Source organism: Ostreococcus lucimarinus, chromosome 13, assembly GCF_000092065.1.
Source record: "Ostreococcus lucimarinus CCE9901 chromosome 13, complete sequence".
Taxonomy (NCBI): Eukaryota; Viridiplantae; Chlorophyta; class Mamiellophyceae; order Mamiellales; family Bathycoccaceae; genus Ostreococcus; species Ostreococcus sp. 'lucimarinus'.
The window spans coordinates 185,786-209,482 of record NC_009367.1 but is presented as its reverse complement, the minus strand read 5'-3'; the positions used below and the strand labels follow the sequence as shown (position 1 = coordinate 209,482).

General features: G+C 62.2%; 14 protein-coding genes across 14 annotated transcripts; 6 read left to right on the top strand and 8 right to left on the bottom strand.

Annotated features, from left to right (window-relative positions):
- Nucleotides 1-92: 92 nt before the first annotated feature.
- Nucleotides 93-539, bottom strand: OSTLU_27099 (predicted protein; the record flags this gene model as incomplete). The annotated part of the gene is made up of 1 exon (XM_001420898.1): nt 93-539. One exon carries the CDS (start codon nt 537-539, stop codon nt 93-95), a length of 447 nt encoding a protein of 148 aa, XP_001420935.1.
- Nucleotides 540-1,070: 531 nt separating this feature from the next.
- On the top strand, nt 1,071-2,960 carry OSTLU_27098 (predicted protein; the record flags this gene model as incomplete). The annotated part of the gene is made up of 1 exon (XM_001421047.1): nt 1,071-2,960. One exon carries the CDS (start codon nt 1,071-1,073, stop codon nt 2,958-2,960), a length of 1,890 nt encoding a protein of 629 aa, XP_001421084.1.
- A 432-nt stretch (nt 2,961-3,392) lies between these two features.
- OSTLU_27097 (predicted protein) lies at nt 3,393-3,810 on the top strand (the record flags this gene model as incomplete). The annotated part of the gene is made up of 2 exons (XM_001421046.1): nt 3,393-3,713; nt 3,766-3,810. 2 exons carry the CDS (start codon nt 3,393-3,395, stop codon nt 3,808-3,810), a joined length of 366 nt encoding a protein of 121 aa, XP_001421083.1.
- Nucleotides 3,811-4,006: 196 nt separating this feature from the next.
- Nucleotides 4,007-4,597, top strand: OSTLU_93598 (predicted protein; the record flags this gene model as incomplete). The annotated part of the gene is made up of 1 exon (XM_001421045.1): nt 4,007-4,597. A coding segment is annotated over one exon (591 nt), but the record flags the coding sequence as incomplete, so codon positions are not given.
- A 571-nt stretch (nt 4,598-5,168) lies between these two features.
- Nucleotides 5,169-6,650, bottom strand: OSTLU_41563 (predicted protein; the record flags this gene model as incomplete). The annotated part of the gene is made up of 3 exons (XM_001420897.1): nt 5,169-5,723; nt 5,970-6,340; nt 6,395-6,650. Coding segments are annotated over 3 exons (1,182 nt in total), but the record flags the coding sequence as incomplete, so codon positions are not given.
- Nucleotides 6,651-8,058: 1,408 nt separating this feature from the next.
- OSTLU_8186 (predicted protein) lies at nt 8,059-8,727 on the bottom strand (the record flags this gene model as incomplete). Its single annotated transcript, XM_001420896.1, has 2 exons — nt 8,059-8,182; nt 8,519-8,727. Coding segments are annotated over 2 exons (333 nt in total), but the record flags the coding sequence as incomplete, so codon positions are not given.
- A 464-nt stretch (nt 8,728-9,191) lies between these two features.
- On the bottom strand, nt 9,192-9,743 carry OSTLU_27093 (predicted protein; the record flags this gene model as incomplete). Its single annotated transcript, XM_001420895.1, has 1 exon — nt 9,192-9,743. One exon carries the CDS (start codon nt 9,741-9,743, stop codon nt 9,192-9,194), a length of 552 nt encoding a protein of 183 aa, XP_001420932.1.
- Nucleotides 9,744-10,092: 349 nt separating this feature from the next.
- OSTLU_41853 (predicted protein) lies at nt 10,093-12,948 on the bottom strand (the record flags this gene model as incomplete). Its single annotated transcript, XM_001420894.1, has 1 exon — nt 10,093-12,948. One exon carries the CDS (start codon nt 12,946-12,948, stop codon nt 10,093-10,095), a length of 2,856 nt encoding a protein of 951 aa, XP_001420931.1.
- A 510-nt stretch (nt 12,949-13,458) lies between these two features.
- Nucleotides 13,459-14,079, top strand: OSTLU_93596 (predicted protein; the record flags this gene model as incomplete). Its single annotated transcript, XM_001421044.1, has 1 exon — nt 13,459-14,079. One exon carries the CDS (start codon nt 13,459-13,461, stop codon nt 14,077-14,079), a length of 621 nt encoding a protein of 206 aa, XP_001421081.1.
- A 57-nt stretch (nt 14,080-14,136) lies between these two features.
- OSTLU_41777 (predicted protein) lies at nt 14,137-15,714 on the bottom strand (the record flags this gene model as incomplete). The annotated part of the gene is made up of 1 exon (XM_001420893.1): nt 14,137-15,714. One exon carries the CDS (start codon nt 15,712-15,714, stop codon nt 14,137-14,139), a length of 1,578 nt encoding a protein of 525 aa, XP_001420930.1.
- Nucleotides 15,715-16,491: 777 nt separating this feature from the next.
- On the top strand, nt 16,492-17,351 carry OSTLU_41856 (predicted protein; the record flags this gene model as incomplete). Its single annotated transcript, XM_001421043.1, has 2 exons — nt 16,492-16,558; nt 16,756-17,351. 2 exons carry the CDS (start codon nt 16,492-16,494, stop codon nt 17,349-17,351), a joined length of 663 nt encoding a protein of 220 aa, XP_001421080.1.
- Nucleotides 17,352-17,566: 215 nt separating this feature from the next.
- Nucleotides 17,567-19,357, bottom strand: OSTLU_17805 (predicted protein; the record flags this gene model as incomplete). Its single annotated transcript, XM_001420892.1, has 1 exon — nt 17,567-19,357. The coding sequence occupies one exon, from the start codon at nt 19,355-19,357 to the stop codon at nt 17,567-17,569; it is 1,791 nt and encodes a 596-aa protein (XP_001420929.1).
- Nucleotides 19,358-20,619: 1,262 nt separating this feature from the next.
- On the top strand, nt 20,620-21,591 carry OSTLU_41728 (predicted protein; the record flags this gene model as incomplete). The annotated part of the gene is made up of 1 exon (XM_001421042.1): nt 20,620-21,591. The coding sequence occupies one exon, from the start codon at nt 20,620-20,622 to the stop codon at nt 21,589-21,591; it is 972 nt and encodes a 323-aa protein (XP_001421079.1).
- An 84-nt stretch (nt 21,592-21,675) lies between these two features.
- Nucleotides 21,676-22,425, bottom strand: OSTLU_17803 (predicted protein; the record flags this gene model as incomplete). Its single annotated transcript, XM_001420891.1, has 1 exon — nt 21,676-22,425. The coding sequence occupies one exon, from the start codon at nt 22,423-22,425 to the stop codon at nt 21,676-21,678; it is 750 nt and encodes a 249-aa protein (XP_001420928.1).
- Between the last annotated feature and the right edge of the window lie 1,272 nt (nt 22,426-23,697).

Below are 23,697 nucleotides of genomic sequence, written 5' to 3'. Positions count from 1 at the left end.
TCTTACGCGCGTCGTCCAGTACGGTACACTTGCAGTAAAATTACATTTCTTCATCGAAATTCCCCTCGTCTCGACGTTCCCCTCCGATTGTCTCACCGCGCCGGCGTCCCCATCATCATCTGCAACGCGCTATTCTCCGCCGCCAGCGTCGCCACCGCCGTCGCCATTCTTTCTCTCTCCAAAATCAACGTCCTCTCGCACTCCTCCAGCTCGTTCAGTTTCTTTTCCAACCCCTTGACGTATCGCGTCTTTCGCTCCTTGCTCCGCGCCGCGCTCAGGCGGTTGGCCAAAATCCTCTTCGCTCGCTTCGGATCCTGCATCGCCAGCTCTCGCACGTCCAGCGGCGCGTCGTCCAAATCGATCGCCATCGCGTGCGCCATCGCGTCCTCGTCCCCGAACAGCGAATCGCTTCGGCTCGGCGCGTCGTCGCCGCCGTGTCGGTCCCGCGCGCGATCGAGCGCCCGTTGCAGCGCGCTCGACGCCAGCACGTCCACGGGCGTGCTCAGCGACCGTCGGTGCTTACCGGGCGTCGGCGTCATCGCGCTCGAGCGCGGCGACATCGCGCGCGCGCCGCACCGCGCGACGCGGCGTTGTGACGAATTTTCGACTTCATTCGTCGCCGCGCCGCGATGCGTTTGGTCGTCGCGCTCGTCGGCGACGCCGCGAGCGACCTCGACGCGCGCGCCGCGAGCGCGCGGTGGTGCGCGGACGCGATCGACGCGCTCGACGGCGTCGCGGCGTGCGAACGCGCGATGCGGGACGGGGAAGATGACGACGACGATGGGTGCGCGACGCGGACGACGCGCGCGAACGACGACGACGACGACGCGCTGCGCGCGAACGGCCTCGGCGCGGCGTCGAGGGGAGCGCGATACGTCGCGCGCGCGTGGGGGACCGGGATCGCGCGCGCGCTCGCGAGCGATGGGCGGGAAAGCGAGACGACGACGGGGGTCGACGCGGAGACGCTGCGGGAGACGCTGCGAGACGCGAGGATTGAATTGTCGCGGGAAAACGGCGAAGGCGGACGCGGCGCGAGCGCGGAGGAGGCGGCGGCGAGCGCGTGCGGGGCGATGGAGCGAGCGAATCGCGAGCGAGGGGTGTGGGTGGATGTGATTTGGTTCGCGCCGAACGCGGCGGCTGTCGGCGATTTTAAACGCGGCGCGGCGTGGACGACGGGAATGGTCGCGGCGTACGGCGTGTTTCGACGCGCGAAGGCGTGCTTCGGGACGTTCGCGCGGTGTCGCGTGGTGCTGTGCGGCGAGGGGGGGGGGTCGGAGATGGCGCGAGCGGTGGCGGACGCCGCGGGGGCGTCGATTTCAAACGTCGGCGACGACGAGACGGTGGATTTGGGCGAGCGGTGGCGAGGAACGTTGGCGTTCGCGTCGTCGAGCGGGAAAGATAGGGTAGAAATTCACGGGTTACGCGCGACGCGTTTGCAGCCGCGAGCGAGCGCGGATGATGGGGAGGAGGAGACGATGGATGCGACGGCGACGACGAGCTCGGCGCCGAGACCGCCCGCGCCCGCGCCGCCTAGAGCGAGCGCGTTGCGCGTGGTGGAAATTGTGCGCGCGCGCGACATCCCGAGCGTGTACTTGAGCTCGACGTTATCTCTGTGCGTGCGCATGGACGACGTCCCGGAGTCGCGAGACGTGCGCGAGGCGTTGTTTTCGTCGTGGAGCGCGGCGTTCGCGGACGCGCCGACGCCAGGCGACGTCCCGGCGATGGTAGTGAAGACTCAATGGATGAGCGGCACGGCGGCGCGGCGTCAGTACCGCGACGTGTCGAGCGACGGACAACTCGACGCTACGCCGATGCTGCTCTATCCCGTGCGCCGCGGTGCCGATGGGTTAGAGTTTCATCTTCGTGCGTTCGCGACGGTGCCCGAATTGTTGCGGCGTCTCTCCGCGAGCGCGGGCGCGAGTGGGTTGAACAAAGTCAACGTCGCGATGGACAACATGAGCACACTCGCACGTCAAAACGCATTAGACGAAGCGGATCACGCGCTCGGTTTACTCAGCGCTCGACAGAGCGTCAAGCTCAAGGATATCGTGGAAGACGCAGACGTCGTCGAAGACGTGAACGAAGACGTGTACAAAGACGCCGAACCGAATTTGGTACCGCTCGACGAAGCGATCTCGCCCGAGATCGGTGCCGTGAAGAGCTCGCAAATCTTTTCCGCCGTCGCTGCGGCGTCGCGTGGGACCAGATCGAGCGAAGGCGATGCGTACGCCGCGTATGCGCGGCGATGGGATCGCGGCGGCGAAGCGACGCGCGTCGGCATTCGCGTCGATCCCGGCGCGACGAAGGCTACGAATACCGCCGCCTCGCACGCGTACGCGCTACGATTCGACGATATCGCGGATAGATTGATGGACGTGAACGAATCCAGCGTGTCAAATCCGACGTCTCGTCGTGTTGGCGAACAAGACGCCCTCGTCGAAGGGTTCCTCATCGAGACGTTTTCGAAATCAATCGACGTCGCGATGTCGCAATTCGATCAAAACGCCGCGGCGGCGACCATTCTACCGAGAATAGGTCGATCGAACGTCGTCGAAGACGCCGAGGCGCGTGAGAAGTCGTTCCGTCAGCTCATCAGCGAAACGGATGAGGACGCGAGAGCGCAGCGTCGCGCCGAACGCAAGCGACAGATCGAAGAACGCAGGGAGAAGACTTTCTTGGCGCTCGGTATACGCAAACCTTCGACGGCGACGACGACATCGTCCTCGATCATCGAGCGCGACGCCATCGCGCGTCCGCGCGCGGCGGCGGCGGCGCAACAGTCGCAACGTCACCAGGCGCTCGCGTTCGACGCCGTCGCCGCCGACGCGCGAGATCCGCTCAAGGAAAACCACGTCGCAAAATCATCGTCTATTTCGTGTCCCGCGTGCGCGTGCGCGCTCAACCATCCCGTAGGCGCCGTCGCGCTCAAGTTTTGTTACGAGTGCGGCGCGAAATTGTAACGCTTCTCCCTTTTCGCGTTCGCCCTCGCGACGCCTCCCCGCGCTCTCGTCGAGCATCGTCCGACGCCCCGCGCGTGGTTTCGTATTCAACCTGTAACATCAACGAAATCGCATCGCGCGAACGCACTGAAGCCGACATGTGCATTTATGCAGTATTCTTTCGTATTAAAGATATCCACTACGCTATGCGTGCGCGAGTTCAAATCTCGTCGGTGACGTTCGCGCGACGCGGTCACTGTGTCCGAGTGGTTAAGGAGGTGCGTGCCGCGCGTCCGCGTCGTGAACTCCGTGACTCACGCGTGCGTCGCTCCAGGTGGACTTGAAGATGCGTTACTTTTTTTACGCCGATCGCTCTTGGATTTGCGCTGCGCGCGCGCCCGGGTCATTCGCGCCAACCATCGCGCGGGCGCCAGACGACGCCTCGCCGCGCCCATGAGCGCCGCGAAGGAGGTGACGTGGGAGGACCAACAGCGCATATGCGCCTTCTCGCGCATGAACGCGCGCGCGCACGAGATAAACTCGGAGATTAAACACAAAGAGAAGCAGATCGATGACTTGGACGAAGCCTCGACCGAGCTCGCGGTCAACGACGAGGACGACGCGTGCGTGCTCATGGGGGAGTGCTTCGTGAAGATGGACAACGAACAGGCGGAGGCGAAGGTTGAGGCGATGCTGACGCGCGAGCGCGCGGCGTTGGAGGCGCTGAAGGGGGAGAGGAAGGTGTTGCGAGAAGGCATGGAGGAGTTGAAAAAGGTGCGCCTCGCGCGTCGGACCGCGCGCGCGTTCGACGACTGACGAGATTTAGAAATTGTACGAGCGACTAGGAAACTCGATTAATCTCGAGGAATGAGCCGTTAGGATGCCGTTAGGGAGACGACGCCGACCGAGTTTGTTGTGAAAATGTTAATCCAGAGCCGGCTACGCCGCGCGATTTACACGTTTGACTCGACGATTTCATCACTTCCATCGCTTGCACGAGCGCGCGCACTCCGCCGCCATGTTTTCTAAGCACCCCTCAAACTTCACCCGATTTTCTTCGCTCGTCGGTGGAAACGCACGATCGCACGCACCCGCGAACGCGTCCTGACACGCCGCTCTGCACGCAAACTTTTTATCGTCGTCTCGCGTCGCGCACTTCGTCTGACAATACTGCGTCGTCTCCCCGTGTTCCACGCACACGTCCACGCACGCCAACCCATCGACATTTTTCCCATTCGCGCAATCGTTCACCAACCGTCCGCTCGACGTCGTCGCGTAATCGTTCGCCTATCTCGCGCGCGCGCGTCCGTCGTCTCGTCAGTCTTCGGTCCAACTGGTCGGTCGGTCGGTCGTTCGTCATCGGTCCGCGTCCATCACGCACCTCGCCGTACGCGCGCCGCATCGCGGAGTCTACGCCGCCACTGACGTTCGCCCACTTGTTCGCCGTCGCCCACGCCTTGACGGCGTCGCGCGTGTTCGCATCGTATCGTCCATCGGCTCGGGCGCCGCGTTTCAAAAACTTTTCCCGGACGAGGAGTCTTTGCAGGCAGTGCACGTCGGCGCCGATCGACCCGGGCGCGAGGTCGCGCGGGAGGTGGCAGAAATCGTCGATCGATCGCGACGGCATGCGGTCGGGCGCGAGACGCGGCGAGGTGTGACGCGCGCGAGGCGATGAGATGACGGCGACGCGTGCATTGATGAGAGCGCGAATCGCGGCGAAGTCTACATTTTCTTGGTCTTGCGACGCTTGCCGCGAGCGCCGCCGGCGATGGCGCCGGTGATTGCGGCGGGTAAAGGCTGAGATTTTGAGGATTTGTCGCCGTTGAGCATGGCGACGGCGGAGACGTTGGATTCGTCTCGAGCGCGCGCGCGCTTGGCTTTGAGCAACGCGTCGCCGCCGCCGCGACTGGGGAATTTCGCGCTTCCGATCAAGGAGTGACGATGAGAGCCGAGCGGGATGGCGATCATGGCATCGAGTTCAGCGCGAAGCTTGCGCTCGTTTGCCGCAGCCGTGCTCTTGGCGCTTTGGTCTTCTTGGTACTCTTGTAAATCTTCGTCGGACTCGGATTCGCTGAGAATGATGCCGAGCTCCTCGGCGTTCGTCTTGCGCCACTCCTTGTCCGCCTTGGCCTTCTTCTTCGCGTGCGACAGCTTGTCGATCTTACGCGTCACGGCTAAACGTCTGCTCGCGGCGGTCAAAGTCTCTTCCGCGATCGGGAACGGGTCTAATGGTCCGTCGCGGTTGAGAGACTTCAACAGCGAGTAATATCGCGCGCGATCCTTCGGCGTCACCAAGGAAACCGCCGCGCCCAACTTATCCGCGCGCCCAGTGCGGCCGCTTCGATGAATATACGTGTCCGCACTGAGTGGGATTTGGTAATGAATGACCAGTTCCACGCCCTTGACGTCGAGACCTCGTGCGGCGACGTCGGTGGCTACGAGCACCGAGTGCGCGTGGCGATCGCCCTTGTCCGCCGCCGCCGCAGCGGCTTTGAATCGATCGAGCGCCTTCAAACGAGCACGCTGTTGCATACCCGCGTGAAGCCCTTCCACGGGCACGCGAAGAATCTTCAAAAGCGCCACGACCCGACGCAAGCATGAAATAGCGTTGACGAAGACGATGGTCATCCCGGGATGCGCCGAGAGGAGATAGTACAACAGCGAGTCGCGATCGTCCTCGGTGCACTCCAGCGCACTTTCCGCGATTGATTTCGCCACGGCACCCCCTTTACGCTCTTTTGTGGTCAGATCGACCATTTTCACACGCCCGTAAAACGGAACAGCCTCCATGAGTGATTCTAAAGAACCGCTCTGCGGCTTTCCGCTCATGGATGCCGGACGTTTCGACGTCCACGCCTTACCTTTTTTCAACTTTCTGCGCACAGAATCCGGAACCGTGAGCGTAGCGCTGAAGACGAATGTTTGTCGATCAAGCATCTGCTTTGGGCGCAGGGCTAACACTTTCTGTTTATCATCCTCTTCCGTGTCCTCAGCGAACGCATCCGTCGCCCCCGCAGCCTCGCGTTCTACGCTAGTGAGCTTTGCGGCGCCGCCCGGACGCTTGATGCGCGGCGGCTGCGGGATGTTCTGAATGATGCTCGTGAGCTCGCTAAAATGACCTCGCTCCACCATACGATCGGCTTCGTCGAGGACGAAAAACGAAAGCGCGCTGAGTTCGGTCAAGTGCTCGTGGCCGCTTTGCATTGTGTCCCACATCCGCCCAGGCGTGGCGACGATGACTGCCGGTTTCCTATTCAAAAGTCGTTCTTGCTTTTCCTTCGACATCCCACCAACGACAGGACATACGTCAATTTTCGTGTACACCGCGACTGCGCGCATCATGGCGCAGACTTGGAGCGCTAATTCGCGCGTGGGCGCGACGATGAGTGCTCGAAGCACGTCTGGCAATTGCTCTGAATCTTCTTCCTCTTTCGTCGCGTATCCTTCGGGTAAACCGATACCTTGGGAAAGTAAGCGTTGCAAAATAGGCAACGCAAACGCTAAAGTTTTCCCACTCCCCGTTTGCGCCGCACCGATGATATCGCATCGACCCTTTGTCGCCGGTAGCAAGCACTCGCGCTGAATAGGCGTTGGCGTGGTAAAACCGCAATCTTGAATCGCGCGCATGATGAGCGGGTGTAAATCAAACTCAAACCATGCACTCACGTCGCAACCACGATCTAAATCCACGCCATCGACGACAGCACTCATTCCTGATGTCGGGTGCTTGTTGTAATCGAAACCACTCGCCGTCGACGCCTTATTCATCGGCGCATCTTTCGCCGCCACCTTTTTGTGTGTAATCTTTTCCCAATCCTCTTCCACGTCCAATGCTGCATCCGCAACGAGCTCTTCATCCGGTTTCACTAAAGTCTTTCTGTTTTCTTTCTTCTCTGTGACTTTCGTGTCCTTCTTCTTCTTAGCTTGAGTCGCGCCAGACGTTGTCGGCGCGTCGTCCACGATGGCAACGCCGTCACCACTGTTCTTCTTCGCCGCCGGTACCGCCACCGCACCACTCTTCTTCGCTATTTTCTTCGCCTCGATCTTTGCCTTCCAGCGCAGTTTTCTCTTCATAATTCGCGCCTCCTTCCCCGACAAGCCCTCCAGAGCGGCTTCGTCCAGCGCCGCTAACGCGCTCGGCACCGCCGTCGTCGTCGAATTCTCATTCGACTTCTTCGAAGCCTTCTTCTTCCCCGCTTTGGCCTTCGCTCGATCACCATCGCTCTTCATTGACGCTTTCGCTTTCGTTTCACCTTTCTTCGTCGTTCCCTTTGCGTCGCCGTTTGACGCGTTTGTCTTCGCGTAGTCGCTCGCCGCCGACGGGTCCAAAACTTCCAAACTCATGAATCCTTCTTCTTGCGCCCCGAGCATGAGCGCGTTGGTGTTCACGCTTAACGACCGCCACGACTCGTCGTCGCGCAGCCACGCGTCGTGGTCGGCGTCGTCATCGACGCGTTCGTCGCGCGATTCGTTTCGTTTCTTGCCCATGGCGGCGGCGCCTTTCGATCCGTCTCACGCGCGCGTTGAGCGTCCGTTCGCGCGACGCGCGCGAGTCACGGTCAAAAACGCGTGTTTTCTGCGCCAGGCGCGCGCGATGACGGGTGCGGGGCGAACGCGCGCGCGTGTGCGGAGTTGGTTGACGCGCTTCGGGACAAAGTTGTGCGTTGGCTACGATTATATTAGTACAGTGTCACGGCGCGTCCACGAGCTGGCGATCGACTAAGGACTTAAGGTCGCCGTAGAGCTTTTTCCACTCTTCCACCTCGGCGCGCGCGCGATCGAGCTCGGTGGATTTCTTGGCGAGCGCGGCGCGAGCGTCGTCGTCTACGGCGCCGGATGTCGTCGGCGCGTCGTCGTGGCCGACGGTTTGAGATGCATCGACGGCGCGCTTCTTGGAAATGCCGGAGATAGAAACCGACGTTCCTTGCCAAGGTTTCAATCCACTTCGATCCCCCGGACCGATGAGAAACTTGCTGAACGTCGGCGCGGGCAAAGTCTTGGCGCGCTTTCTATCGGCGCCGTAATCGCCTCTGCCTTGACCGCTGTATCGCGAACGAGGAATGAGAGCAATGTCGCTGATGGGCGCCTTGGGATGACGCAAAATGTGTAACGTCTGGCGAGACGCGACGTCCCACACGCGCGCGGTACCGTCTTCGCTCGCGGAGATGATGGAGTTGCCGTCGCTCGAGCACCGCACGCTCACGAGCTTCTTCGAGTGCCCGACGAGCGCCACCATGCCGTCTCTCGCGTCGATGCCGCCGTCCAAACTCGCCGCCACCGACGGTGCACCGTTAAGTGGGATCTCAAACACGCGTCCATCGACCCCACCGGCGTAGAGCGTGGCTTCGCACGCGTCCAACGCGCAGCACGTCAACGCCGTGGGACATCGCACCTGCCGAAGCGTCGTCCCATTCCCCAAGCTATAAATCTTACACGTCCGATCGGCGCTGCACGAAACCACGCTCACGTCTCCACCCGCGCCCGCGACGCTCCCACACGTCACCCCGCTCACGCCCAGCGCGTGTTCGGTCCAACTTCTCCACGCGTTTGCTCGCGTCCCCGCGCCGCCGTCGTCGCACAGCGCGCTCACCCTCCACGCGTGCACCGCCCCATCCTCTCCTCCCGTCACCAGCGCGCTTCCGCAAGGCGTGAACGTCATCGTCGTCACGCCCTTAAAGTGCGCTTTAAACCTCGCGAGCAACCGCCCGCTCCGCGCTTCCCACACCGCGCACGTCCCGCTCGCCGACCCGCTCGCGACGTACGCCCCGTCTCTCGACGCGCACACCGCGCTCGGCCGCTCGGGCAGCACGGAGGCGCGTTCGAGAGATTCTTTATCGACGCCGTGCGTCGTCATCGCGCGCTTATCGGGCGCGATGGCGATGATTCTTTCGCAGTTGCTCACGCACAGGGCGGCGGCGCCGTCCTTGGCGACGTATTGCTTGACGACGGCGCCCGTGCGCGCGTCGAAGGCGACGATGTGCGAGTCCTTCGCCGCGCTGGCGATGAGGACGACGTCGTCCAGGGCGGAGGTGGCCATGGCGACGAACGACGGAGTGTGCGGCGCGACGACGTCGGAGCGGGACGCGAAGCGCGAAGCGCGGCGCGAGACGAGCGAAGATTCGGATGACGGCGAACGACGTGGATGTGGGCTAGGGCATCATAAATTACAAACAACTTGACCGTGAAAATCAACGCGACGAGGCGAATGAGGGAACGCGGCGCGAATCGAAGGGCAAAGCGTGGAATGTTGGATCACTCGGTCGCGGCGGCGGCGGCGGCGCGAGAAGCGCGAACCGCCGCCAACCTCTGGCATTGCTTCCACCATCGAGCGTAATCAGCGAGCAGATTGTCTTCGATAGAACCTTGTAAATTAGCCAGTACCGTATCGTTGATGCCGTTGACCACGAAATCCAACCCCGGAGTCATCGCGACGAAGTCGTTCACCGCCGCGTCGAGCGTGAGCGTCACGTCTCCGTTCACCGTCTTATCACCCCTCGGCGGTCGAAGCGCGCCTTCCATCGTGAGTTTCACCTTGCCTTGTAAATCCATCTCTTTCGGTAATCCCACGAACTCCAGTTCCTTCGCTCCGATCGTCAATCCCTCCTCGAGCGGCGTGAGCGTGAGCGTGGCGTACACCGTCACGCGTTGGCCCAAAAACTCAAACGGCAGCAATCGCACGCGCCACGTCGTCTCGTCCAGCTTCTCTCGCCTTCGACCGTCGGGAAACGTGACTCCGATGACGCGCTCACCGTCGGAGAGGTACGACTCGAACGTGTGGCGCTCGTGTTCGTCTTGTAAAGTCATGCGAAGCGATTTTTGGCTTTGCCACGAACGACGAACATCGGCTCGAATCGGCGCGGGACGACGCGCCGTGGACGTTGACGCGTGCGAGGACGCGCGCAAAGATGCGTTCGTGCGCCCGATGAACGTGGAAGCGCGCGAGGCGAGCGCGGTGGGCATCGCGGGCGGGTGTCTGACGTCAACGCATCATCTTGTCCCAAGGATAGCGCCTCGGGACGGAAAGGCGAAACGCGCGACTTGAAGGATCGGTCGATAGCGTACAGTGATTGAATTTGAATTAATCTTGCGTTGCTAGCGGTTGTGTGTGATGAAGTTTTCGCGCACTCGCGCAATCCCTCGGACGCGCGACTATTTATTGCCCGAGCATCTTGAAGTACAACTCTTCGTACTCGAGCGCGGGCTTGTTCCAGGACCAGTCTTGGAGCATGCAACGCTTTTGAAGCGAACGGAACCACACGCGATCGTTGTAGAAGGCATCGAGGCATCTATCGAGCGCGTAGTTGAGCGAACCTTCATCGGTCCCTTCGAAGCTAAAGCCGTTCGTCATGTCGCCATCTTTTTCCCAGTCGGTGGAACCGGCGATTTCCCAAGCCGCGCGCTCTTTTTCATTATCGACGTCGAAGACGGTGTCACGCAGGCCACCAGTGGCACGAACGACAGGTACAGCACCGTAGCGCATGGAAATCATCTGTGTCAAACCACACGGCTCGAACATAGACGGGACCAAGATGATGTCGCAACCAGCGTACATGAGGTGCGACAACGGCTCGTCAAACGCGAAGAAGAAACCAGAGTTGTCGCCGGCGAGTTGATTGGCGAGACCGTTGAAATCTCCTTGAATTTTGGGATCAGGCGCGCTACCAAGCAACACAAATTGCCCACCACGACTGATGGTGTGATGTGCGGCGTGCTTGATCAGGTGTACACCTTTTTGAGCGGTGAGACGAGAGACGACGCCGACGATGGGCTTGTCGTCCCAACCAGTCATGCCGAGGCGACTGCGAAGCTCAGCCCTGGCCGCTGCCTTGCCCTTTTCAGCGTTCTCGGCGTTATACTTGACCGGCACGAATGCATCCGTTTCGGGGTCCCAAATGTCGGGATCAATGCCGTTACGAATACCGGTAAACTTGCCGCCGTTGCCTCCGATCACCGGGCTGCCCGAGACTTCACCCGCATAGGACGGCGAAACCGTGGTCGTCATCTGTGAGTGGTGCACGGCCTCACCGAGCTTGGCTTGCCCGTAGTTCATGTTATGAATCGTGAACGCCACTTTTGGCTTGGTCAAACCATTGTGATGGTAGTGGTCCCAGTAAGCTCGCGCGACTTCTGCCGAACTCCAGTCGTGGCAGTGAAGAATATCCGGCTGACGAGCCGTGCGAAGGAGGAACTCGAGCGCAGCGTTGCAGAAGAAGTTGAAACGCTCAGCATCATCGTTTCTACCGTACACCGAGTCGGTCTGGAACATGCCGTTTTGCGGCTCGATGAAGAAGCACTGCAAGCCTTCCACCTTGCACTTTTCGACGCGAATCGTCGTGCCCGCCCAATCGAAGTGCGTTTCGTATTCTCTGGCGCCGAGCAAGACTGAGTTGTTGAAAAACTGATACTTCGGAAGAATGACTTCCACTAAGTGTCCATTATCTTGAATGGCGCGACCGATGGCGGTGACGACGTCGGCTAAACCGCCAACCTTGGCGATGGGTGCCATCTCCACCGCGACGTGCACGACGTGCAGAGGCGGCTTTTTCGCCGCGCTTCCGCGCGTCGGGATGTGATAGTCACGTCCGCCCTTGTTATCATACTGCGCACCTTCGCCAACGCCACTGCTGAAGACGAAGTCGACCATCCACGCGTCAGACGGTACGCTCGGCACGGTGGCGGAGAAAAATTCTTCGCCCTCAGTCGGAGGCGTCATTTTCATCGGCGCCACCGCGGTTTCGTGCGCCCAACGGTTGAAGCCGCCAGTCAAGTAAATTTCTTCGCTCCAGTTGAGGTGGGTGTTGTTCTTGTTGTAGAAGACCTTGAGCGGCTTGCCCACCTCGGGAACTTTCGGTTCGGTGTGAATGATGAACGCCTGCTGCTTCAAGCCCACTTCAATAGCCTTCGCCTTGGCCGCCGCGGCCTCCTCCGCGCGGCGGGCGACGCGCTGCTTTTCCTCAACCAAAGCTCGCAGCGCCTCCGCGCGTTTTTCTTCGAATGTGAGCTCTCGCAAGACCTCCCACGTGGACTCGTCGGACGTGACGTCCATGGCGAGTCGGTAGTCCGCGTTCTCGTTGTTGTCCCAAGCCATTTCGTCCTCGTCCGAGATGACAAAGTCGAGCACGCTCGCCGAAGGACGAATCGGGACGTCGGCGACCCACCAGTCGTTATTTTCATCTCTCGTTTCGCCCGTCGCGCGAACGAGCGTCAACTTCTCCTCAACGCCACGCATCCAACCGTTAAATCCTACGTGCATGATGAGCTTCTCCGCGTCGTCACCGCCAATAGGGTTCAGTGCCTTGTTCCAGAAGACGCGCTCCGTGCTACCGGCGACGCCCGCGTCCCCCGTGGAGGTTTTGCAAATGAGGCGCCCGTACTTTTCAAACGTCGCCCCGACGCCCGCGACGCCATCGCGGGCGAACGCCATTTCAGCGTCGACTATGGCGTTCGCATCCGCGCGCGCCGCGTCTTCCATGGCGACCACCTTTAGGATTTCCACAAACTCCTCCGGCGTCGGCCCGAAGTCGACCGCCGCGACGAAATCTTGGCCTTCGTCTTTTTCATACGCCTGTCCGTCACCCCTGAACACGAAAGACATTTCGTACGCCCGCTCATCGACGTCAACGTCGACGTACACCCAGCTCGTCCCCTCCACCCGCTCCATCGCCTTCTCGAACGACCCAATCTTCCACTGGTTGTACCCGCCGACGAGCGTGCGCTCGCTCGCCGACCGCAACGCGTCCGCCCGCTCCACGTCCGCGAACACCCTCACCGGCGCCCCCGCCACCGGCACCGCCGGCACCGTAAACACCCTCGGCCCATCCGCGCCGTTCAACTGCGTCTTCGCCAGATCTCGCACCGCCGCCGCCGCGTCCGCGCGCGCCGTCGTCTCATCCGCCGCGTTCGCGCTCGCGCGTCCCCGCGTCCCCCCGCGTCGTCTCACCGCGCTTCCGCGCCTCCGCCCCCCCCCCGTCGTCGTCGTCCTCACCGCGCGCGTCGCCGTCCGCGCCATCCCGTCCGTCTTCCGCGCCTCGATCGCCCGCGGCGCGCGCGTCTCGAAAAACCGATTCGATCCGTCCGCCGCGATCGTCTTCGCCGATCGCCGTCGACGCCGCGCACCGATCGCTCGGTCGCGCGTCGCGCACCGCGGGTTGTTCGGATCACCGCGCGGTTTCACCGCGCGTCGTGCTCGCGCGCTGGACGCGCGTCGCGTCGCGTCGCGCGATGGCGCGCGTCGCGATCGAGTGGCTGTGGTCGTCCGTTCGAATCCGCGCTTCCGGGTGTTTGCATCACCCGGCGGCGACGCGACTTCACTCATGGCGCGAAACGGTGACTGTGTACGACGAAAAAGGTGATACAAAAGCGCCGCGCGCGCGATCGACGGCGCGCGCGACGGATGGAACGATGCGTCGCGACGTCGCGACGCGTCGGCGCGTCGACGATGCCGACGCGCCGCGCGGACGCGCTGCGCGGACTGTTCGACGACGGCGACGGCGACGGCGACGCGGCGGCGCACGCGCGAATGCGCGGGAGCGATCGCGCGGCGGTGCTCGTCCCGCTCGCGGCGCGCGGGGACGACGGTTGGGACGTGACGCTGACGACGCGCGCGACGTCGATGCGATCGCACGCGGGAGAGATCGCGCTGCCGGGAGGGAAGCGAGACGCGCGGGACGCGTGCGACGCGGGCACGGCGGCGCGGGAGGCGCGGGAGGAGATCGGGATGCGGACGCCGAGGGACGTGGAGGTGGTGGGACGGTTGCCGGTGGTGATGTCGAGGCATCGCGTGAGCGTGCGACCGGTGGTGGGGGTGGTTCGGGAGGGATTTCGCGTGCGCGAGGAGGAGATCTCGCGCGAGGAGGTGGCGGAGGTGTTCACGGCGCCGCTGGAGATGTTTCTGAGCGCGGATCGTCACCGGTACGACGACTGGGCGCGGCCGAACGGGGCGCGCCCAGCCGTGCGCGTCCATTACTTTGAGTACGAGGGGCGCACGATATGGGGGCTCACGGCGATGATTTTGATCGAGGTCGCGCGACGAGTGTACGGTCGAGAGCCCGAGTTCGCGGTGGCCGCGGACGATGGCGTCGCGGTGTGGGACGCGCGATGTCGCGACGGGGAGGCGGCCGTCATAAAGAGCGCGCTGTGATGGAACACTGTAGGTTGATTTATAGCGGCATGAATATTGTAAAACTGAATTGGATATCTAACCGCAGTGCGGCGGGTCGATCTTAGACCACTCGAAAACCTTTTCCCACTTTGTCGCGGCGTTGTCCCAGGACAAATCTTGCGTCATCGCTTGCGTTTGCATCGCTCGCCACATCTTCGGTTCGGAGCGATACACGTCGCACGCCGAACGAACGGCCCACATCAGAGCATCGGCGTTCATGTCTTTGAACAACCAACCCGTGCCGACGCCTTCGCCCTGATTGTAATCGGCCGTGCCCGCCAACACCTTGTCGGCGTCGCCGAACGCGTTGTACGCGGTGATGGTGTCCTTCAAACCGCCCGTGGCGTGCGCGATGGGCAACGTACCGTAACGCATGGCGTAGAGTTGATTCAAGCCACACGGCTCGAAGCGCGAAGGCATGAGCAAAATGTCGCAACCAGCGGTAATGCGGTGCGCCATGGGAACGGAGAAACCGACCCAACCGCGGAACTTGTCCGGGTACGTGCTCTCGGCCCAACGCATGAAGTCTTCGAGCTCGGGCAAACCGCTGCCGAGCATCACCACCTGGACGTCCTCGCGCATCATGTCGTGGAGCGCGTTCTGGAGCAAATCCGGACCCTTTTGCCAATCCAAACGTCCGATGAAGCCCATCAATGGCACGTCGTCACGTTGCGGCAAGCCCAGTTCCTTCTGCAGCGCGCGTTTGCACTCGAGCTTTCCGGACATGTCCGTCACCGTAAAGGCCGCCGCACAATCCGCATCCGCCTCCGGATTCCACTCATCCATGTCTATGCCGTTCGCGATGCCGTCCAAGCGGTTTTGGCGACTCAAGAGCAAACCTTCCATGCCCTGACCACCTTCTGGGGTGGTGATTTCGTACGCATACCCTTGAGAGACGGTCAACACGCGGTCGGACGTCGCGATCGCACCCTTCAAAATGTTCACCACTCTACCCTCATCGAGTTCGTGCGCGCGCATGTGCTCGGGGTACTGGTACTCGAGCGCGCCGTACCACTCGTTCGGCACGCCGAGGTTCGGGAACGTCGTCGACGGTTCCGCGCCTTGGTGCAAAATGTTGTGAATGGCGCAAATCGTGCGCGCATCCTTGTAGACGCCGTGAGGACGGTATTTGGACGCCACCAAAGTCGGTACCAAACCGGCGTGCCAGTCGTTGGCGACGAAGACGACGTCTTGTCCGTAATAACCACCGCACTCCGCGAATGGCAACTGAAGCGGCGCTTCGCACGCGGCGTGGGACAACAAAGTGAATCTGAACTGGTTGTCGCCGTACACGCCGTACGAATCTCCGTACAGTCCACCCTTGCGGTGGAACGACGGATGATCGACGAAGACGTAATCGACGCCGTTCTTCATTTGATGAAAGTAACCCACCTCTTGTTCGCCACCGAAGCATCCGAGCTTCGCCTTGACGCACGTATCGAACGCGCCTTCGTACAAAACGTCCGACTTTGAGCCGTTTTGATACTTGGGCGCGATGACCATGACGCGGTGCCCGCGCGCGACGAGCGCCTGCGGCAAAGAACCGCACACGTCCGCTAGCCCCCCAGTCTTCGACCACGGCGCCACCTCGCTCGACACGAACACGATTTGCATCGGATTATCCGTCTTCTCCACCGGCGGTCGCGCCGTCGTCGGCGCCGTCGTCGTCGGCGGCGGTAACGCCTCCGCGAACATGGCGGTATCCGTCGTCGCCGTCGTCGCCGTCGTCGCCTCCGTCTCCTCCCCCCCCATCGCCTTCTTCGCCGCCGCCGCCTTCGCCTTCGCGCCGTATTCCGATTCCCCCTCGTACGCGCTCGGAAGATCGCCCGCGAACGCCTCCGCCTCCGCCTTCGCCGTCGTCCTCGCCTCCGCCTTCGTCTCCCCCCGCATCGTCGCTACCCCCCCCCCGCGCCCCTCGCGCGCCGCGCCGCTTCCCTCCGCGCCTCGCGTCGTCATCCGCGCCTTGATCGCCTCGTTCTCCGCCCTGAGCGCCGCGATCTTCGCCGCGAGCGCCGCTTTGCTCGACCCATCGCGCGCGTCGTTCGTCGCGTTCGCCCGCGTCGCGCGTCGTCGTCGCGTCGCGACGCGCGTCGCGGTCGCGACGCCGCGCGAGCGCGTCGCCGTCGTCGCGCCTCGCGCGCTCGCCATCGCGTCGTCGCGTCGCCGCGGCGTCGGGGTGTGCGCGCCGCGGTCGCGCGCGCGCTGGGCCACTCGTTCCGATCCGGGTTTGAGATCCTTTTCATATAGAGCTTGGTTGATGTAGTATACGTGTTTGAAGTACGTATAAAGAGTGGATAAAGCACCGTGTGTGTGCTCTATTCAAAAACAGCGGGCGCCCTAGGGCGCGCGCCGACGGCATGCGCGAGAGCGCGACGCGCCGAGATCGACGCGATGTCCGCGCCGCCGCAGGGGCAAGTGCCGACGTTCAAGCTGATCCTCGTCGGCGACGGCGGGACGGGTGCGCGACGCGACGCGACGCGAGCGCGGATGAGGGCCGAACGCGATCGAACGACGCGAATCCGAATCTGCGCATCGGAAACGGAAAACGAGGGCGACGGGACGCGCGGGACGCGGCGGGGAGAAGACGAGGGCGACGGGAGACGCGGACGTGGGTGACTGACGACGCGACGCGACGCGCGGGACGCGCGAGGACAGGGAAGACGACGTTCGTGAAGCGACACTTGACGGGGGAGTTTGAGAAGAAGTATTTGCCGACGGTGGGCGTGAGCGTGCACCCGCTGGATTTCCACACGAACTGCGGGCCGATTCGATTCGATTGCTGGGACACCGCGGGGCAGGAAAAGTTTGGCGGCCTGCGCGATGGGTATTACATCCACGGGCAGTGCGCGATCATCATGTTCGACGTGACGTCGAGGACGACGTATAAAAACGTGCCGACGTGGCACCGCGACATCACGCGCGTGTGCGAGGACATTCCCATCGTGTTGTGCGGTAACAAGGTTGACGTGCGCAACCGTCAGGTGCGCGCGAAATCGATCACGTTCCACCGTAAGAAGAACTTGCAGTACTACGAGTTGTCGGCGAAGTCCAACTACAACTTTGAAAAGCCGTTCTTGTACCTCGCTCGCAAGTTGAGCGGGAACGCGGCGTTGCAGTTCACCGAATCCCCGGCGTTGGCGCCGCCGACCGTCCAAGTGGACTTGGCCGAGGTTGCCGCGTACGAAAAGGAGCTCGCCGATGCGGCGGCGCAGCCGTTGCCGGATGAGGATGACGAGTTGCTCGACGCGTAATTGAGTCTCACTAGCAAAAACAAGTTGAACTCCCTTCGACACAACAACACAAATTTTACGTCTGTAGAAATCGGGCATGTCGATACCGATAGCGTTTTAAGACGAACGAACGAAATTATTAAACTCTCGGACGCGCGTCGTCGTCGTCGTCGTCGTCGTTCTAACGTATAATTAGTGTACTATCGCAACTCAGCTACGCGGTGCGCGTGCGCCGCTCACGCGCTCATGGCGTCTTTGAAAAGATTATTACTAATCTCCGACGCCTTCGCGCCGCGTCGACGTGTCATCATCATTGTAACAGCGCGCGACAACGTCTTCTTTTTTGTCGTCCGAGACGCGATCGAATACGCGTTATCTTCGTCCAATTCTCGCTGCTCCTCTTTCGAGAGAATCTCGTAGCAGTCGGTGCAGATGCACCGCGACTCGGGCTTGCATCGCCCGCGATTTCCGTGAGGTGACACTCGCGTGTGCTCCGCGCAAAACCACGCCTGACATAAACCGCAGAAATGCCGCACGGTGCGAGCTTTTTTCAAGTTTACTTGACACCCCGGGTCGCTACACGCGAGAACTTTAACGCCTGGCTCGCGCCGTCGTCCATTTAACGAGTCGTTTGGCGCGAGCGTCATCGCTTCTCTCGCGTGCCTTGATACTATGCTTTGATGCACGGGTGAAAAGCCGTCCGAGCCTCCCGCACCGGCGGCGAACTCACGCTCGTCCAAGTGTTTCCTTGCTAGCTGCTTGCGGCTTTCCATGGACATGCACGCATCTCCCACAGCGACAAAGTAAGGGTCGCTCTCGCTCATGCTCGATTGACTCTCGAGAACCTTCGTAGGCGTGAAGAGCTTTCTGTTGATGCTTATACCGACGGACGGCGGTGTCGACGGTTCCTTCATGCGGAGCGCCGGTTCGAGGAATTCCTTCACGCTCTTCTTCTCTCCCTTCGCTAGAGCGACGGTAAACTTGACCAAGGCCGCCATCAGCACCAAGCCGCGGATGATGAGGCCACGCGCGGCGATGACGAATCGAAGCGTCAAAGCGAGCGAAACAATCGTACCCACCCACTTGGCGTCGCTTTCATCGGCTATCGTCACCCAGTTCGACATCGCTTTGGTTGATTTACTCCTCCCGTACTCGCCCCAAGCAATGACGCGAAATTTGTGCCGCACCCCAGGCGCGCGACTCAACTCATCAACATCCACCGTAAACGTCTCACTGTCGACGTTCGCAACGTGAGTCCACTTTAAAACTCTACCACCCACCCCGACTCCGCTTTGCACGACGTATTCGTGCGCGCGCGGCGAACCGAGATCTTTCGGCGCTCTCCACGTCACGCGCACTCGCGGCTCCCCGTCGCCGCGCTCCACGCTCGCCTTGACCGCTCTCGGCGACGAAGGTGCGCGCCCGACGTGCAACAACTGCCTCGTCATCGCTCTCGTCAATTTTTCGTGATCGCGCACCACCCCCATCCGTCGCAACCGTTCGCCGTCCTTCGCCAACAACGATGGAAAATCCATCGACGACACGCCGTTCTCCGCGAACGCGTTCGCGCATTCCGGCGCCCCAACCCCCCATCGCACCCACTCCGCCGTCTCGCGCACGCTCTTCATCAACCCCGCGCCTCGCCGCAGTTCCCGTAGGCTCACCGTCGTGTCGTCGTCGTCCGGAGAATCCAATCGTCGCGCCGTCGTCGCCGCGTCCGAGCCCGCCACGCCGAGTCGCGCCGTCCCCAAGTACTCCGCCAGTTCGCCCAGCGTCAGCTCGCCGTCGCGATCGTCGTCGATCGACGAAAAGAACTTTGAGAATCCTCGCGCGCGGTCTCGCGCGACGCTCGCGGCGTCGAGCGCGAGCGCGGCGAGCGCGACGAGCGTCAGCGCGAGCAGCGGCAGCGCGTGTTTAAACGCCGCCCGCGCGTCGCGCGCGCGCGCGGGCTCGCGCTCGAGCTGCGCGGCGTAGTCGTAGCCACCGCCCGCGTCGTCCGGCGCGCCGGGCGCGGCGCCGGGCGGCATCGCGCGCGCGCGCGCCGCAGAGTGCGACGCAGCTCGGGACGACCGTCGTCGATGCCCGCGCGCGCGGGCGTCCGACGCGCGCGCGCGCGGACGTGATCGCGACGCCGGCGATCGCGCGCGATTCGAGCGACGCTCGAGCGACGACGACGCGCCGCGCGCGCCGCGCGCGGTGAAAACGAACGAAAGTCGAAAGTCGTTGGAGGATTCGAGGCATGGGAATTTGCTTTTCGAGCGCGTCGACGACGCCGTACGTCGACGACGACGGCGTCGGCGACGCGCGGACGTCGACGGGGTCTGGATCTTTCAAGGCGCGCGCGCGGGCGATCGCGATCGCGATGAAGGGGGCGGCGGTGAAGGCGAAGGAGAGGATGCGGCGAGACGGGGCGAACGCGAACGCGAACGCGAACGCGAACGCGAACGCGAACGCGAACGCGAACGCGAACGAAGACGATCGGCGAGCGGACGCGGTGGCGCGCGAGAGCGCGAGCGATGGAGCGGTGATGGGTAGCCGTGCGATGACGAAGTCCACGAGATCGCTCCGGATGACGCCCGCGGCGGAGGTGTTGGCGGCGGCGGAGCGACGCGAGGCGGCGACGACGAGCGAGGCGACGCCGTTGCCGTTGCCGCCTCCGTTGGGGAATTTGGCGTCAGCGCACGGGCGTGGGTCGACGCGCGTCGCGGAGAAGCTGAAAGTGCTCTTGCCCGGATCGCACGATGGATACGTGAGTTTGGATGAGGTGACGCTGGACATGGCGGTGGACTCGGGGGAGAAGACGCGATTGATTCAATCGCGAGATAGAGTGACTCGGCGGACGAATTCCTTCGTGTCCACCACGGCTGGGGCGGCGAAGGGCGCGATGGCGGCGGCTGGGAAGGTGGCGAAAGTGGCGTCAACAAAAGTGACGATCCCTCGGCACGCGAAAGGTGCGGCGTCCATGACGGCGGTGGAATTGTCCGAGTCGCCGCCGAGCTCGGGCCCCGAGCGCCGAGCGCATAGAGATTCGAGGTTGTCCGAGGTTAGCACGACGGCAAGCGACTTGAGCGCGAGAGACGCGATGGACGATAGTCATCGCGAGACGATGCACAAGCGCGATCGATCGAACCCGTTCATGGATGACGGCGCGCCGTCCGTGAGGGCGTCGACGGATCACGACTACTCAGACAACGGCATTCCTTCGCCGCGTTTGGGTCATCGTCGATCGACGAGCGGCGGCGCTTGGAGCGAGGTGAGTTACACCACCTCGGATGATGGTATGTTACGAATGTGTCACACGTCGCTCGCACCGACGAAACCTCGTCGATGGACAAAAGGGGATAATTTAGGGGAAGGTTCGTACGGCAGCGTCTGGCTAGCGCTCAATGGCGACACGGGTGAGCTTTTCGCGCTCAAGGAAGTTCGCGTGGGGAGTTCGGATAAGCACCGCGACGAGTCCATTGAGCAACTCGAGCAAGAAGTGGACGTGCTTTCGCGCTTAGTGCATCCCAATATCGTACGTTACATTGGGATCACGCGTCAAGAGACGGCGCTGTACATCTTTTTAGAATACGTCCCGGGAGGATCCATCGCGTCTCTCGTGCAGAGATTCGGTAAGTTTGAAGAAAACGTAATTCGCGTGTATACGCGTCAAATTTTAATCGGTTTGGCGTATTTGCACTCGCAGCGCGTGGTACATCGAGACATCAAGGGGGCGAACATTTTAGTAGAAAAGAGCGGGCGCATCAAGCTCGCCGATTTTGGTATGGCCAAGGTGCTCGAGCGCGTGTCGATCGGGAAATCGTTCAAAGGAAGCGCGTGTTGGATGGCACCCGAGGTAATACGCCAACAAAATATCGGTTTTGAAGCCGATATCTGGAGCGTTGGGTGCACGGTGTATGAGATGTCTACGGGCTCGCCGCCGTGGAGCGAGTGCAGCACGCAGGTGCAAATAATATTCAAAATCGCATCCTCGAACGAGATCCCAGACATCCCCGAGGATTTGTCCCCCGAAGGACAAGATTTCTTGCGACTATGTTTACAAAGAGACGCGGAGATGCGCCCCGAGGCTGTGGCGCTCTTGGACGAGCCCTTCGTCTTGGACGCGCATCGCTCGAGCGATCACACGCAAAACATCCCAGGATTGCAGTACGACACGTGGGCGTCATCTTCGGCGGTCGACGACGGGAGCATACTCTCGTCCGAAGCCGATCCGTCATCGAGGGTAAATTCGTCGCGTCACGTGGCGTGGGAGAATTAGGAAGTGTGGGGATTGTTAGTAAAATCAACATTTGTTCATCACATTGTCTCAAAAAAACGTTTCCGATGCGTCTCTCGTCGCGTCTTACACAGCGGCGTAGTGGTCTTCGTCGATAGTCGTGAACACCTCACCACCGTTCGACATTTCTTCGAGCGCAGCTTTGATGGCATCGCGAGTAAACTTGCCGTTTTGCTTCGACGCGATTTCATCAACGGTCATCCCTTGCTCGCCCTCGGCGAACTGCTTCAGCACGCCCATAATTGAAACGTCGATTTCCTCGGAGCCCAAATCACCATTCGCGGCGACGTTCGGCGCTTGTTGCGGCACGGTGTAAGCGTTCGCCGGCGCGGCACCGCCCGAGACCTTGGTCTTTTCGGCGTGGCCGCTCGCGTACACGACTTCCAACATGTGAAACGTCACCTCGTTGTGGTCGGTAATCTTACGCACCGCCTGCTGAGTGTGCGCGGCAATCATGTGTTCGTTGGCCAAAGTCTTCACCGAGCCATACACACGAACGTACGCGCCAACCTCGATCGGCTCGGCCGTCTGATCGCCGTCTTGGTCACTCCACACCTTGACGTCGCACACCCCGGTGGAATCGTCCACCTTGTACAAAACGTACGAGCTCTTACTCTCGACGCCCACAATCTTACCGACGACGGTCAGGTTATGAACCGGCACCCCATTCACCACGAGCGTTTCATCCGGCGTCTGTCGCGCGTCGATCGCTCGCTTCAGCATCTTAACCGTCAACGGTTTCATCGTCGGCGGCGCGCTCACGTTCGCGTACGTCTTCCCTTCGCTCGATCCATCCTGCGGTCTACGTCGCGTCATCGACGCCGTTCGCGTCCCATCGTCAGTCACCCGTCCACGATCGTCCGCGCGCGCTTCCCTCTCCCGTCCCTCCTCGTCCTCTCCCGCGTCCGCTCGCGCGCGCGCGTCGAGATCATCGTTCGAGTGCCGAGAATTTCAAAATTTCAAAATCAACAGCTCGTCCTCGATCGCGCGCGCGTTCGGTCGCGTCGCGTCGTCGTCGCGCCGTCGCGTCGCGTCGCGACGCACTGCGGCATGTACCCGTGGCTCCCCGCGTACTGCGTCGCGCCGGCGAAATCGCTCATCGCGCGCGCGTCGTCGTCGAGTGCCGCGCGCGCGGCGCGTCGTCGCGCGTCGGCCGCGCATCGTGCGCAATCGAGGACGGGATTTGAAGCGTCGATTCGCGTCGTCGGGCGGCGATGTTAGCGCGCGCGCGCGCGGTCGTCGTCGTCGGGCTAAATAAAGCGCGCGCGCAGTGCGCGACGCGCGAGCGAGACGCGTCGCGTCGCGTCGCGTCGCGCGGCGGCGGCCGGCGCGCGGTCGCGTCGACGGCGCGGACGACGCGACGCGCGGGAGACGCGGGACGGCGCGGGACGACGGTTCGCGTCGCGGCGCGGGACGCGACGCGCGGGAGACGCGGGACGGGCGATGACGGCGCGAGAGGCGGACGAGGAGGCGCGCACGCGCGCGCGCGCGAGGAGGGTGAGCGAACCGGCGCGCGCGGGCGAGGCGCTGAACGGTGTGGCGCTGTTCAGAGAGCTTCGAAGGGACGATCGCGCGGCGCTGTGCGCGCGCATGGTCGAGTGCGAGTTCGAACGAGGCGAGGTGATCGTGCGTAAGGGCGAGGTTGGGGCGAATTTTTACGTAATCGCGCAGGGATGCGTGCGAGTGGACGCGCGCGACGACGAGGGTGACGTCGCGGATACCGTCGACGTGGGATCGATGGAGGACGAAGACGTCTCGGCGAAGGATGGCAGTCGTCGAGTCGTGGCGTCGCGGCGAGAACAAATCGCGCCGGAAAGTCCGTCGTCGTGCGACGGCGAGGCGAGAGTAACGCCACTCAAAGATAGTTCTAAGTTGTTGTATCCGGGCGAAACTTTCGGGGAGGTGGCGTTGGTGCGAAAGTGCCCGCGCACCGCGACCGTCGTCGCGGCGTCGCCAGTCATCAAACTCTGGGTGCTCGATCGGGCGACGTTTCACGAGACGCTCAAACGTACGACTTTCGAGCGACGTTGCGAGTACATGGGTTATCTAGAATCTGTCGCCGTGTTTCGCGACTCGCTCGACGCGCGA